The sequence below is a fragment of the Dama dama genome, chromosome X (assembly GCF_033118175.1).
Source record: "Dama dama isolate Ldn47 chromosome X, ASM3311817v1, whole genome shotgun sequence".
Classification (NCBI taxonomy): Eukaryota; Metazoa; Chordata; class Mammalia; order Artiodactyla; family Cervidae; genus Dama; species Dama dama.
The window spans coordinates 138,496,454-138,511,971 of NC_083714.1; the positions used below are offsets into that span (position 1 = coordinate 138,496,454).

At 40.2% G+C, this 15,518-nt stretch overlaps 1 protein-coding gene across 1 annotated transcript in view; it reads left to right on the forward strand.

The window, feature by feature from the left end:
* VEGFD (vascular endothelial growth factor D) overlaps positions 1-14,669 on the forward strand; it is a 41,920-nt gene extending 27,251 nt beyond the window's left edge. Inside the window, exons 3-7 of the mRNA XM_061136625.1 lie at positions 829-1,019; positions 4,189-4,337; positions 5,557-5,657; positions 12,723-12,918; positions 14,043-14,669. Of these exons, the coding sequence (XP_060992608.1) occupies positions 829-1,019; positions 4,189-4,337; positions 5,557-5,657; positions 12,723-12,918; positions 14,043-14,169 (764 nt within the window). The 3' untranslated portion in view covers positions 14,170-14,669. The remainder of the gene's footprint in view (positions 1-828; positions 1,020-4,188; positions 4,338-5,556; positions 5,658-12,722; positions 12,919-14,042) is intronic.
* Positions 14,670-15,518: the final 849 nt, after the last annotated feature.

The window sequence follows — 15,518 nt, forward strand, 5'->3', positions numbered from 1 at the left end:
ATTGACTCGACAATTCCATGACAAACTAAAAGAAAGTCTAAATCTTGCCAGTATCACAAATTTGAATCATTTCCCAGAAACAGCCACAGAAAGGCTATATAACATTATCAAAATCTAATTTTAAAAAATGAACTTTGAGAGAAAGGCAAGTGTATTTTACAGGAATGTATGTAATCTTTTTTTTTTTTTTTTTTTAATTCCCTGAGGCTTGTTTCTTGTTTCCCACAAATTCGTTAGAATGGCCAGAAAATTGCTCCTTTCATCAAAATGAATCAGCTTATTTCATCATTTGATAGAAACGTCAGTATCAGGCATTTGCAAATGAGAACACTCCGACTTGAGGAACACTTAAATTTTCATTCATATGTTTGCCATATATAGTTACTTAAGCAACCAACAGAAATGTATTTCCTAATGGTGCTAAAACCTACTCACCCCTGACTTAAACGAGAAGAAATGCTCTCCAGCTATGTCCTGTAAATTGCTTAATAAATAATGCTTACATGTTATTGCTTTACATGCATTAATTTACTTCCTTATTAGCCAGCCTCTCCAGATGTACCCAATGTAGTTATATCCAGGACATGGTGTTTATACTAGCGGAAAGTAGAATTAGTGGCTATGAAGGGATCATAAACATGGAAAGGAACACAGATTTGGGTTGTAATTTTTCTGCCAACAATTCTTGGTTAAAGCCAACCCAGATACCCATCTTGTTAAATCAACAAGCTTGATATATACAAGAATGATGGTGCTGAGCAAACCCTGGTACATGCAGGCAGGTCAGAGCCATTTGTTCTGCTGACCCAATGGACTGCCTCTCTGCAGTTATAGACGAGGAATGGCAAAGAACACAGTGCAGCCCTCGAGAGACCTGCGTGGAGGTGGCCAGTGAGCTGGGGAGCAGCACGGACACATTCTTCAAGCCTCCCTGTGTGAACGTGTTCCGGTGTGGCGGCTGCTGCAACGAAGAAAGCCTCGTCTGTGTTAATACCAGCACCTCGTACGTTTCCAAACAGGTAGGAGGACACGAGCCCTCTGTGGCCCTGATGCTGGTGGCATTGACAGCTACAGCTCAGCTGGTTGCCAGCGCTGTCTCAGTGCCTTAGCTGCATCATCTTATTTAACCCTGAAACAAGCTCAAAGGGTAGCTTATCATCTTATCGTTGAGGAAACGGAGAGTCAGAGAGGGGCTCCAGATTCACCCGAGGTAGTTATATCTAGGACTGTCTCTCTGATGCTATGATGTCAAGGATCAGAAAATCATATGGAAGCCACTAGGGCAGACATTACAAGGAACAAAGATGGCCACACTGACTTGTGTCATTAATTACGTACCATGTTGTTCAGATGGAGTGATTGAGAAGAGTTTGATGAAGGGAATGGGCAGGGTAGGGGAAGGAAGAAGGGCTGATGAAGTACCCAGAGCTGCTAGAAAGGGGGAGCTGTTCCCACCCTTAGACTGAAGAGGCCAGAGGGTGGAGTGGTTATGGGAACCCAGAGAGGAAGTGGGGAAGAGGGCTGCAGGACTGGCTGGGTGAGGGGCAGCCACTGCCCACCCTTATCCTGGCAGGGAGAGGGGGCAGGGTGGGGGAGGTAAGGAGGCTTATAGATGTAGTCCGTGCAGGTCAGCATCCTTGGACACTGCCCAGTGGGGAAGGAAGAAAAGAGGATGGCATCTCCAAAGGGGCAGATGGAGAATATCTAGCACAGAAGACCTTTGGAAAGAATCCTCCAGTCCCCAAGAAAGAAATAATTCTTCTCTCTTATCTTATAAAACCTCTTTTGCTCAGTAGATAAGTTTTTCTTTGTATTGCTACCATATTGTTGTAAAATGTATATGGCATGCATGTGTGCTTAGTCACTCAGTCATGTCTGACTCTTTGCAACTCCATGGACTACAGCCCACCAGGCTCCTCTGTCCATGGGATTCTCCAGGCAAGAATACTGAAGTGGGTTGCCATCCCCTCCTCCAGGGGATCTTCCCAACCCAGGGATTGAACCCACCTCTCTTACGTCTCCTGCATTGGCTGATGGGTTCTTTACCACCAGTGCCACCTGGGAAACCTATATATGGCATAGTGGAGCAGTAATAACAAACTTAGAAAAGAAAACATACTAAAAAGCTGTAAGTCAAACTATATTCCTTTTGGTTCAATGTTGCAAATCTCTCACACATATTGATATATTTATTTAATTGTCACATTTGCCTCTACAATCTAGTCTCATGATTGGGAAAAGAGGTACTGCAACAAAAATTATTATTATTCTGTAAGATATTATGAAAAAACTTGAACAAACTTTTTGGCCAACCTAATACATAACTTATCTTGTTCGGAAGGAAAGAATGGAATGCTGATTTGTTTTGGTACTAGGTTAACGTACCCTTACTTCCCCCCTACCCTGCATACCTCTTAAAATAGCCCTTAAAGTTTAGAGTTTCTTTTTCTAAATTCTTTTAGAAAATCTTGGAACTTGTAAAAATTCTGACCTCTACTGTTTGACAATCAGAGGGGGAAAAATGACATGACTATGGCTAAGCATCAACTGTCAGTAGAAACAAAGGTTGCGTAATGTAAGAGGCTTTAGTTCGTGACTGTGTTATACCCTAGAGTATATTGAAAAATTTCGCAAGATGAAGTTCATGCAAAATAAACACTCTTAAAAACACTCTTACTTAGACTTATGGAAGTACCATTACATATTGAAAGGTCAGGACAAACACAACTTTAATGGATTGTTTCCACTTAATAGATAGTTGAATATTTTGACTGTTGTCCACAACAAATGAGTTTCCAAGAATATGCTTAAGTGTAAGTGTTCAGCAGTTTTTCTTTCCAAATATGCATATTTGAACATTGTAATAGTGTTTTCCAAAAAACTTCTCATCCCAAAGTTATGGGCTATTCAGTGAAATACCTCTTAGAAGCTAAGTGAATAAATGAAGACTCTATGTAGCAAGGACTATGTGGAATGGTAATTGAATGGACAGAACATTAAAATCAAGTTCAAATTCACCTGTACATCAGAGAACCACTCTAGAATTAAAGTAATTGATACTCTTGGCAAGTAAATTTTACTTGCTGAGATTCCATCTTGCAGCTCCTGGTCATAGCAGTTTTATTCCAAAAAGTAATAAGGCACGTTCTTGAGAGTATGCCCTCTGGCTGTGGAGTAGACTGTCTGGGTTAGGATCCCCATCCTCCCAGTCAATAGTTATGTAGTCTTAGGCCAGTTATTTAACCTTTCTTTCCATCTGTTTCTTCACCTGTAGAGTTGGGGGGTAATAAAACCAACCTATAATGTTGTTATAAGGGGTAAATGAAATTAATATAAAGGTACTTACAATAGGGGCTGGCATATGGAAACATAGAAAAAATGATATTCATGTTACCTATAATTGTTTGGGCATGATGGTCTTATATCAGTCAGTTTTTACTCTGTAATGCTGAATAAACAACACCCTAAAACTTAGTGGCTTCAAACAATAATGACATTCTCATTCATGTATCTGAGATTCAGTTACTTTAGAGTTTAGGCTCAGCGGGGCTTGATGCCAAGCTGCAGGTTGAGTCCAGGTCTGGTCCCCGTGTCTTTCATCCCTTAGATCAGCAAGACTGCCAGATTGTGCTGTTGTCATGGCTAGAGCAAATGCATGAGACAGCGAGCCCCAGAAAGCACACATAGTCCAAGTCTATGCTTGTGCCAAAGCAAGTCACATGGCCAAGTCCAAAGTCAAGGAACAGGAAACTATATTCCTTCGGTGGAGATGGCGTGGGAAGGGACAAGTAAATCGTTTTGAACAGTTATCTCTGCACCATGGTTGCAAAGAAACTTCATAGCTGTAATTTCATTTAATCCTTACAATTTACACTCAGACTTAAAGCAGGAACAGGGAGCATTTTACAAACTAACTATTTTAGAAGGGTACTAGAGACACCAAGAAGTTAAGAGATTTAACCAAACTTAAATACTTGATAAAGTGATGTAAAGGCCCTGGTCTTCTAATTTGCAGCCCAGCATTCTTTCTATCACACCAGCCCTCAACCTTATTAGTTCTATCTTAATGGACAACTTTGCTAAAGTCACAACCATAAGGGACAAAGGCAAAAATGTAGACTGTAGACATGATTATTTTTTTGTAAAACAAACAAATATATGTGTTATAGTTCTCTTTCTCTACTCTAGCTTTTTGAGATATCAGTGCCTTTGACATCAGTACCTGAATTAGTGCCTGTTAAAGTCGCCAACCATACAGGTTGTAAGTGCTTCCCAACAGCTCCCCGCCATCCATTCTCAATTATTAGAAGATCCATCCAGATCCCAGAAGAAGATCGGTAAGCCTTTCTTACACTTGTTACACTTGTTAAGCCTTTCTTACACTATGCTTGTTCTTGCCTTGCTGAAGCTGTGTGTGGCGAATCCGTCATTAATTACAGAATGGTCTCTCTTGCTTCAAGCTCTTTGTCTTTTAGGTTCTAACCCATATCTGTGGGTAATGAGTGTTTGGCAAGTGTATTTTTTACTAGGTGTTACTTGTATATTGCAGGATGTCAAAAAGCTCGGTGGCTGTGAACTCAGCATGTCAACTTGTGGGCACCTTTGTTCTTAATGCACATAGTTTGGTGCAGTTGTAAAACTCAACTCCAGCTTCAAATTTGGCATCTGTCCCCTCATTCCAGAACAAGCATTGGATAAAACTCATTTCAGGCTGTTTATATATTTAAGTCCCAAAGTTAGGAGGGGAAAAAGGCTCCTGGTGTCACTGGAGAGTGGCGAAGCTATCTGCATCTGATTTGGGCATTTTTTTAACCCCTCCTCTTAAGTTTACCAAATGGGAAATTGTATTTTAAATGAAAATGACTTAAACTTAATTTGACTAGACATTTTCTTGTGAGGATTTTGTGATTCTTTCTGAGACAAATTATGACACCCTAAAGTGTTCTGAAATCAAAGGTCAGAATCATTGATTTGGGAAAAAATAATTTAATACAGAGAATCAAAGGGCAAATTACAACCATTGAATAAAAATATAAAGTAATTAAGTTGGAGACTTTGATCTTGAAGAACTAAAGGAGGAAACTGTGTGAGTGGCTAGTGAGGGAGTGAGCCTTAAGCCAAGCAGACCCCTCTGCCTTTCTCAAGTAGAAGAGAAAGCTCATGGAAAAGGAACATTTACAAAATGTTCCTGCTGTCTGGCCAGCGTTCTTATCTCCATTTTACAGACGATAATGTTTAGGAGCTGTGTTAGAACACTATTTACTTTCGGTAAATAAGCTTTGTTGACAGCTAATTTGCATAGTTTTTAACACCAATCCTCTTAAAAAGATTATAACTTTCCAAAATTACAGTTTCATTTCCAAAGGTTTCCACAGAGAATATTTGTAATTACAGAATTACTATCTAATAACATGTTCTTCATAAATATGAATCAAGCTCCTGAAAATCTTCACTGTTCTCTACTCAGAAATGTATTCAACATTTAAAAAAAAATGTTCCAAAGGTATGATTACCTTTGAAAGCTTTAAAATATGATTTATTGTCTTCTTTTCCTAGCTGCTCCCATTCCAAGAAGCTCTGTCCTGTTGACATGCTCTGGGATAGCAACAAATGTAAATGTGTTTTACAGGAGGAGAATCCACTCGCAGGAATGGAAGGTAATGATTGCAGTGGTGAAATAATAACAGTAATAACAATAACAACTAGTATTTATTGACACGATTTAAAGCAATTGTGTAATCTTTTTATATATATCAACTAATTTACTCCTCCCAACAATCCTATAATGTATGATTAATGCCTCTTTTCCTCTTTTCTTTTTACAATTACAAAATGGACACAACCAGGATGTCTAGTAATTTTTCTCAAGGTCACACAGCTAAGAGTGATAGAAGCAGTGAGATTCCAGAGCCTTTTGGTACAATTATATAGTAAGTCCACCAATGCATCATTCTGCTTTTTATCTTAAAGCCCCAAATGATTAGAGTATCTCAAAGCAATGAATTTGAAAGGGGATGATAACCTTTAATGAAAGACACTTCAGAGCTAAACACGAGTCAACCACATTTTACTAACTTGTATAAAAACCTCACAGGAACCTAAGGTAATTTTGAACTTGGTTTCTTTCAACTGTGTCTTGTGAAAATATGCCAGTAATTTGAGAAAATGGTGAATAAGAGATGACTTCTTCTGACACACGGGTAAAGTAAAAGCAAAACATGGCTCTTGGACTCAGGGGAGTTGGGAAGCGGATGAGCTAGGCTCTCATCATTGCACGTAACTCTTAACACTCTGATTTTTGATCACAAACATCTGTCTGAAAACAAATGCACTTTTTATTGATTTCCAAGGTAACTTGACATGATTCCACTGTAAAGATCACAAGGACTCATGTGTTTTGAACCTTGCTTGTTTTTCCAACTGTGATCTACAAGCAAGATTAGTAAGGAGTAAACTGTAAGGAAATCTGTCCCAGAAAGTGTAAATAACAAGCTAACCTTATGCTTCTGTCTCTCAGCTTCCAAATGTTTTCATGAAAGCTCAGCCCAGGGTTTCATGGAACCTTAAAGTTCATGTAGTTTAAATGACCATGCATATCTTTTTGAAAATTGAAGTACAGTTGATTTACAATGCTTCAGGCGTACAGCAAAATGCTTCAGTCATACACACACACACACACACACACACACACACACACACATATATTCTTTTTCAAATTCTTTTCTGTTGTTACAAGATATTGAATATACTTCCCTGTGTTATACAGCAGGCCCTAGTGTTTTATCTGTTTTATGTATAGTAGTGTGTAAATGTTAATCCCAAAGAAGGTGAAAGTGAAAGTGAAGTCGCTCAGTTGTGTCCAACTCTTTGCGACCCCATGGGCTGTAGCCTACCAGGCTCCTCCATCCATGGAATTTTCCAAGCAAGGGTACTGGAGTGGGTTGCCATTTCCTTCCCCAGGGGATCTTCCCAACCCAGCGATCGAACCCGAGTCTCCCACATTGCAGACAGATGTTTTACCGTCTGAGCCACCAGGGAAGCCCTTGTTAATCCCAAACTCCTAATTTATCCTCTCCTCCCTTTCCCTTTGGTAACTGTATTCTGTATCTGTGAGTCTATTTCTGTTTTGTAAATGAGTTCATTTGTATCATTTTTTTAAGATTCCACATATAAGTGATATCATATATTTGTCTTTGTCCAACTTACTTCACTGAGTATGATAATCTCTAGGTCTATCCATGTTGCTGCAAATGGTATTATTTCATTCCTTTTTATGGCTGAGTAGTATTCCATTATGTATATGTACACCATCTTTTATCCATTCACCTATTGGTGGACATTTAGATTGCTTCCATTTCTTAGCTATTGTAAACAGTGCTAATATTGGGGCGCATGTATCTTTTCAAATTATAGCCTTCACCATTTGCAGATAAGTGTCCAGGAGTGGAATTGCTGGGTTATCTGGTAACTCCATAAATGCCCATGTTGATTTTGAATGCCATGTACATCCTTCCCACCAAGTCTTCAGCTGTCCTCTGCTAGAATATGCATCAGTCATGAGGAAACTTGCCAAACCCACTGAGGCAGCCAAGTTACACTGGGCACACTCTTGTTGCTAGTAAACTATATGGAACCTGAATATCTTTCTCTCTTTCTCTCTAGGACAGTGCTATCCAATGGAGTTACAGTGAAAGTTACATATATAACTTATATTTTATAGCACTCTCATTAAAAAGGTCAAAATAAGAAGATAAAATTATTTCTAATGTGTTTTAATCTAACATATTTTTTAAAAAACACTCATTTCAGTGTGTAAACAATATAAAATTCAACAATGATATATATCTTCATTCTTGTGCTAAGTCCTTGAAATCGAGTGTGTATTTTACACTTACAACACATCTCAATTCAAACTTGCCATTTCATGCTCATTCTGGCCTGGAGCTATCATACTGGACATCCCAGCTCTAGAGCAGCAATTCGTTAGTTCAGGTTTACCCTCTAGAACCATGTCATACTGATCTAGTTCTTTCTCCATGTGACCCATTTTTAAACTGTTAGAAAGTTATTGTGTGGAATCTAAAAAGTGGTACAAATGAATTTATTTATAAAACAGAAATAGAGTCACAGGTATAGAAGACAAACTTATGGTCGCCAAGGGGGAAAGGTTCAGTTCAGTTCAGTTGCTCAGTCGTGTCCGACTCTTTGCGACCCCACGGGCTGCAGTACGCCAGGCTTCAGATTGGGAGTAACAGATACACACTGCAAGTGAAAAGTGAGTGTTAGTTGCTCAGTAGAGTCCAACTCTTTGTGACCCCATGGACTGCAGCCCACCAGGCTCCTCTGTCCATGAGATTTTCCAGGCAAGAATACTGAAGTGGGTTGCCATTCCTTTCTCCAGGGGATCTTCCCGACCCAGGGATCGAACCTGGGTCTCCCGCATTGCAGGCAGATTCCTTACTGTCTGAGCCACCAAGGAAGTCCCAGATAAACAGTACTATACATAAAAGAGATACACAACAAGGACCTACTGTTTAGCACAGGGAACTCTATGCAGTACTCTGTAATGACTTATATGGGAAAAGAATTTTAAAAAGAGTGGATATATGTATAACCAATTCACTTTGCTGTACTTCTAAAACTAACACAATATTGTAGATCATCTATATTCCAATAAAAATAGGTTCCACAAAGAAAGTTATTGTGGAAAACTGTATACATAGAACTTAAGATGGTTCTATCCCTCAGGGTCATCCCAGTGCACCAGCCCTGAGCACCCTGCCTCATGCATAGAACCTGGACTGGCGATCTATTCCATATCTGAGGGATGGGATGGGGGGGGGGGGTCAGGATGCGGAACACATGTACACCCATGGCTGATTCATGTGAATGTATGGCAAAAACCACCACAATATTGTAAGGTAACTTGCCTCCAATTAAAACAAAAATAAATAAATAAATAATAAAATAAAAAATCCCAAATTAAAAAAATTTGTTCCTTTAAAAAAAAAAGAACTTAAGGTGGTTCTAGTTACGGTTTCCCTGGTACACAGCTCCTGGGAGAGAGATTGGTATTCAGGAGTTTACTTGCAGGAATGCATTCAAAGGTGAAGGGGCAGGGTCAGGGCTTGGCAGGGGGAAAAGTTGAACTGTCTGGCAGTTGCTGAGAGGTGTGAGCCAAGCCTGTGGGGGGATGTCTCAATTGAGACAGAGGGGCTGGGTCCTATGGATTGGTCACTGGATATGGGCTTCCTCTAGAGGGGATATAACCTTGGGGGAGCCAGCTTCTTTCTGCTGAAGGTAATTCCTGCAGAGGGACTTAGCTGGTATACATGTATTTTGAGAGTAGGGAAAGTAATGGAGAAAGAGAGGCGTGCTCTGAGCAGGGGAAAAATGAGTGCTCAGAGCTGGAAGGGAGAGAACCTAGCACATCAGGGTGCTGGAAGACGTTCAGCGTGGTGAGGACATAGAGGCAGGGGGCAGGGTAGATATGAGAGAGGAAGCCAGGGAGCTTCATGGGAGACCTTGTGAACCGTGTCCCAGAGCTTGGATGTGATGTTAAGCACATAACAAAACCACTCAACGAGTTCAAGTAGACAGAGACAGCACCAATTAGGATTTCAACAAAATCAACCCAGGGACAGTGTACAAGAGAAGAGATTGGCTTGGGGCAGGCAAGGATGAAGGGACCCTTTTGGGAAGTTGTGGCAATGACAGAAGTGAGAGGCATGAGGTAGCCTAGATCACAATCATTTCTAATTTTCATCTCCCACAATGCAGTTGACATGGGCCAAGTTCATGGTCACGTCTCAAGTGGCCTCATCAAACTCATGACATGTATTGAGCTTCAGTTCAGTTCAGTCGCTCAGTCGTGTCCGACTCTTTGCGACCCCATGAATCGCAGCACGCCAGGCTCCCCTGTCCATCACAAACTCCTGGAGTTTATTCAAACACATGTCCGTTGAGTCGGCGATGCCATCCAGCCATCTCATCCTCTGTCATCCCCTTCTCCTCCTGTCCCCAATCCCTCCCAGCATCAGGGTCTTTTCCAATGAGTCAAATCTTCGCATGAGGTGGCCAAAGTATTGGACTTTCGGCTTCAGCATCAGTCCTTCCAATGAACACCCAGGACTGATCTGCCTTAGGATGGACTGGTTGGATCTCCTTGCAGTCCAAGGGACTCTCAAGAGTCTTCTCCAACACCACAATTCAAAAGTTTCAATTCTTCGGCACTCAGTTTTCTTCACAGTCCAACTCTCACATCCATATATGACCATTGGAAAAACCATAGCGTTGACTAGACGGACTCTTGTTGGCAAAGTAATGTCTCTGCTTTTTAATACGCTATCTAGGTTGGTCATAACTTTCCTTCCAAGGAGTAAGCGTCTTTTAATTTCATGGCTGCAATCACCATCTGCAGTGATTTTGGAGCCCCAAAAAATAAAGTCTGACACTGTTTCCTCATCTATTTCCCATGAAGTGATGGGACAAGATGCCATGATCTTAGTTTTCTGAATGTTGAGCTTTAAGCCAACTTTTTCACTACTGTTCACTAAATACTCCCCCCTGCCCATACATGTGGCTATTAAGCCAACTGCCTTTCTACAATGACTTCTCTTCCCTGAAAGAGGACATGTGAATTAGTGAATTGAAGTCCAATTTCATCTTGTTAGATTTAGGCCATTGCATTAAACTGTTTCCAAAAACAAAAACAGAAAACTAACAGTACCCAAAAAAGGAAAAAAAGGGGAGTCCTGACTCTGGATTTTAACTCCTCCAGACACCCACAAATTCAAGAATTTACTTGGGAAAATTCTATCAGTTTATTGATCAAAATGATAAATGGAACAAGGCTGAGGACCTAACACATTGGTATCCCATCACCAACTTCCCTAAGATTGAAATTGAAAGACAGTACTTCTGAGTATCGCCCTTAGCTAGTTACTGCTTCAGTCAGTTCTCCTATATTCTTTCTCTGTTAGTTTTAACTTGTCTGTAAGGATTGAGGTTGGCCATGGCCAACTACATTGCTGAAGTTCAGCAAATACCTGGTAGATTGTTTCCCTAAATCACCTCTCCAAGAATGGAGATGGGCTGGCCTGAAGTGTTCTAAGAGAATCTCTACTGCCACCTAGTGATCCATGCAAATCTTTTAAGAGCTTCTATCTAGTCTTGTTCCAAAGTGACACATACTTCACTCAAATATGCTTTACAAAGCTTACCTTTTTCCTTTTTATACAATCAGAACAGCGTATCCCCAGATCTGGCCTTTCAACACCCATTCCACATGAACCCTCAAAGATCATCAACCACAGAGCAGTTAAGACTATGAGACTGGACGACACAAGATTTTGAAATATCATTAATGGCCAGATGAAAATAAATGACGCTTGCTCCTTGAAAGGAAAGCTATGAAAAACCTAGACAGCATATTAAAAGGCAAAAGTGAAGACATCACTTTGCTGACAAACGTCCATATAGTCAAAGCTATGGTTTTTCCAGGAGTCATGTACACATGTGAGAGTTGGACCATAAAGAAGGCTGAGCACCAAAGAATTAATGCCTTCAAATTGTGGTGCTAGAAGACTCTTGAGAGTCCCTTGGACTGCAAGATCAAACTAGTCAATCCAGAAGGAAATCAACCCTGAATATTCACTGGAAGGACTGATGCTGAAGCTGAAGCTCCAATCCTATGGTCACCTGATGTGAAGAGCCAACTCATTGGAAAAGACCCAGATGCTAGGGAAGACTGAGGGAAGGATGAGAAGGGGGTGACAGAGGATGAGGTGGTTGGATGGCATCACTGACTCAATGGACATGAATATGAACAAACTCCGGGAGATAGTAAAGGACACAACAGCCTGGTGTGCTGCAGTTCATGGAGTTGCAAAGAGTCAGGCGACTTAGCAACTGAACAACAGCAATGACCAGATATTGGCAAAGTGGGAGAGAAGGTTTGGGGAAGAAACTAAACAACTTTCCTCCAAGCCTTTCAAGAATACTAATGTGATTTTCAAATTCTTCTAAAGCTTCTGTCTCTTCCAATGAATTTCACCTTGATCAGAATTGGAGGTGGAATACTAATTATCCAACTATTTTGTACATTTTCTAGAAATATCTGTTAGCTAAGTGTGTCAAAAACTTCTCAGCACCTCCTCTCTGAGCCAACTGTATCTTCCAACAGATGTCTGTGGAATCAAAGTACATTTTCATGCTATACTTTTTATACTAGAGTTATGACCTACAGTGAGGAAATACACCTACCCATAGCCTGTGTATTTCTACAATGTCCTAGTATTTCTGTTCTCTCCTTTTATTCTTCACCTAAAACTGGGAAGGAGTAGACTCATAGTCCTTAGACATCCTGTATTTTATGACTAATGCTTGGTTTTGCAAGGTTGCTTCAACTAGTCAGAACCCAGTTGTGACATCTTAAAAAATCTTTAAAAATCTTAATCTTAAAACATCTTAAAAAATCTTAGCAAAATATTCAGCTTACAACATTTTTATAAAAAACTAAAGAGAAGATGTGGTGTGTTAGTATTGTGAAATCAGAGGTGAATCTCCTTCATTCTGTGAAAATATTAAGGGCAAAAATCTACAAAAAAGGATATTGGGTGAATCCAAGCTACTTTACAATGATGAAATGAATACAACCAACTTTGGTGATCCCATTCTCCATGCTACAGCTATATGACCAACACTTTCCTGTTTTGGCTTAGATCACACTCACCTCCAGGAACTGGCTCTCTGTGGTCAGCACATGAAGTTTGATGAAGATCGTTGTGAGTGTGTCTGTAAAACGCCATGTCCCAGAGATCTCATCCAGCACCCAGAGAACTGCAGCTGCATTGAGTGCAGAGAGAGTCTGGAGAGCTGCTGCCAGAAGCACAAGATATTTCACCCAGACACCTGCAGGTGAGTGCCTTTTCACTCTTGCCTATATTTGACCCATTGACATTTAATGTAAATACTACTTAGATTCGGTGAGATTCCTTATTAAGCCAGTTTTATTCTTCAGTGCCAAGCCCCCTTTTTGATAATAAAACAGAGGTTTGGCAACTAAGTAAGTATATAGAGTGATGATTAATTGTGAAATCAAGAAAATTCTGTCTGCTGTAGCTGGCTTATGGATCTTCAGCAAAAATTAAAGTTGATGACATATACACAAGTATTTCAGATCAGCTGACTCTTTTATTTATTTATTTTTTAATTTATTTTTATTAGTTGGAGGCTAATTACTTCACAACATTGCAGTGGGTTTTGTCATACATTGACATGAATCAGCCATGGAGTTACATGTATTCCCCATCCCGATCCCCCCTCCCACCTCCCTCTCCACCCGATTCCTCTGGGTCTTCCCAGTGCACCAGGCCCGAGCACTTGTCTCATGCATCCAACCTGGGCTGGTGATCTGTTTCACTATAGATAATATACATGCTGTTCTCTCGAAACATCCCACCCTCGCCTTCTCCCACAGAGTCCAAAAGTCTGTTCTGTACATCTGTGTCTCTTTTTCTGTTTTGCATATAGGGTTATCATTACCATCTTTCTAAATTCCATATATATATGTGTTAGTATGCTATAATGTTCTTTATCTTTCTGGCTTACTTCACTCTGTATAATGGGCTCCAGTTTCATCCATCTCATTAGAACTGATTCAAATGAATTCTTTTTAATGGCTGAGTAATATTCCATGGTGTATATGTACCACAGCTTCCTTATCCATTCGTCTGCTTGATCAGCTGACTCTTTAGTTCAGTCCCTCTCTTAATATAGCTCGACATACGTTTATGTTTTCCTTTGAGGAAGGAGATGCCATTGGATTTATATAACAAGAAATGTACTGATGAATAGAATGCTTAGAAGTTAGCAGTTGTGCTTTAATAACCATGTGGGATAACCAGCCAGGATTTTATATTGACATCCTAAACATGAATCTGGAAAATTTACTCTGAAAATGTAATCAAATCAGAACAGAGTTTTTCCTTAGAATTTAGTCCTTGATTCTGAATTCTCATGTTTATCTTCTTTTGTAACAGCTGTGAGGACAGATGCCCCTTTCACCCCAGAACCTGTGCAAATGGAAAACCGGCATGTCCAAAGCATTGCCGCTTTCCAAAGGAGAAAAGGGCCACCCATGGGCTCCACGATCGAGAAAATCCTTGAGTTAGCCCTGATCCCCAGTTCCCCATCCATGTCATTTAAACAGCATGCTGCTTTGCCAAGTTGCTGTCACTATTCCAGGTGTTAGGAAAAAAAAAATCCGTTTTACATAGTACCATGGTGAATCCCGACCGACCTTCCATTAAACAACAGCTGAGGATTCCCTGGCTCCCTGCCAGATGTCTCCTAACAGAAGATGCTCTGCACACCGGGGAATGGAGAGGAAGAAATCTCCCTCACCCTCTCCCCTTTTTTTGGTGAGTGAAAAAGGTTTGATCATCATGGAGTGACAGGTACCATGTGATTAATTACTCAGAGCAGATGAGGCAATTTGCATAGTCTTTGAGTCCTTTGCTAATTGCAACTCTCTTGTGAACTATTTTGATTCTTTCTTATGCAGATCTTGATGTGTATGATCAGCACTGATTATCTGATTACTGTCCAGCTTGTAGTTTTGAGTTTACCAAACTACTGTCTGTTGTTTTATATTTAAGTGTATTTAAAGAAAATAAACACATTTATTCAAGCCAGAGAATTTTGTGTGTTAATTAATATGCTATAAATTTACTGCTGTAAATTTTATGCTAAAGAAAAAATCTTTTAAAGAGAGAAAGGAATTCAGAAGTGGGAGATGTGGGAGAGACATGAACACACTAAAACTAGATTCCAGTTTTCGGAAACCAAAGGAATAGCTCTCAAAAGTTTAAGATTCTAAACGAGGTTGGTTGAATAAATGTGACTCAAAAATCAGCTGAACTTCAGCCTTTCCTTTGAGATTCAGATTACCTTGACTTGACCTCCAGTTGAACTTGACTTGAAGGAGGAGAGCCCACTGATGTCCCTGACATCTTTGGGGGTGTGTGTTTCTTCCAGCCACCTCCAGCTCCACGTTTCCGCATTTACTCAACTCTCAGTCTTATTCATATTTCAATTCTCATAGCCATATGATTCTTCTCTCTGTTCCACAGCTACCCAGGAAGGAAGCGCAAGCCTTTTTCCTATGCTTTTTTTTGCCCAAATATACTCCCACAAATAACTTGTTGATGGCACAGACTTTACTGAAAAATTTGGTATAACAGAGGGAATTTAGCAGCTTTAGCAGAACTAAGCTTTTTAGCCAAATAACTTAAAAACTGAGGTTCTCCCAAGGTTCTTGCATAGGTAGGTAGGTAGATGCATACACACACACACACACACACAATCTGTTACAACATTTATTGCACACTTTCATAAATAGTTGTGTTCACGTTATCTCCCCACTACCCGGTGACCTCCTTACAATTGGAAATTGTGTCCTGATCAAATTGTGTAAGCCAAGTTTCTCAGGGTGGAGCAGTACAATAATAGGGAAA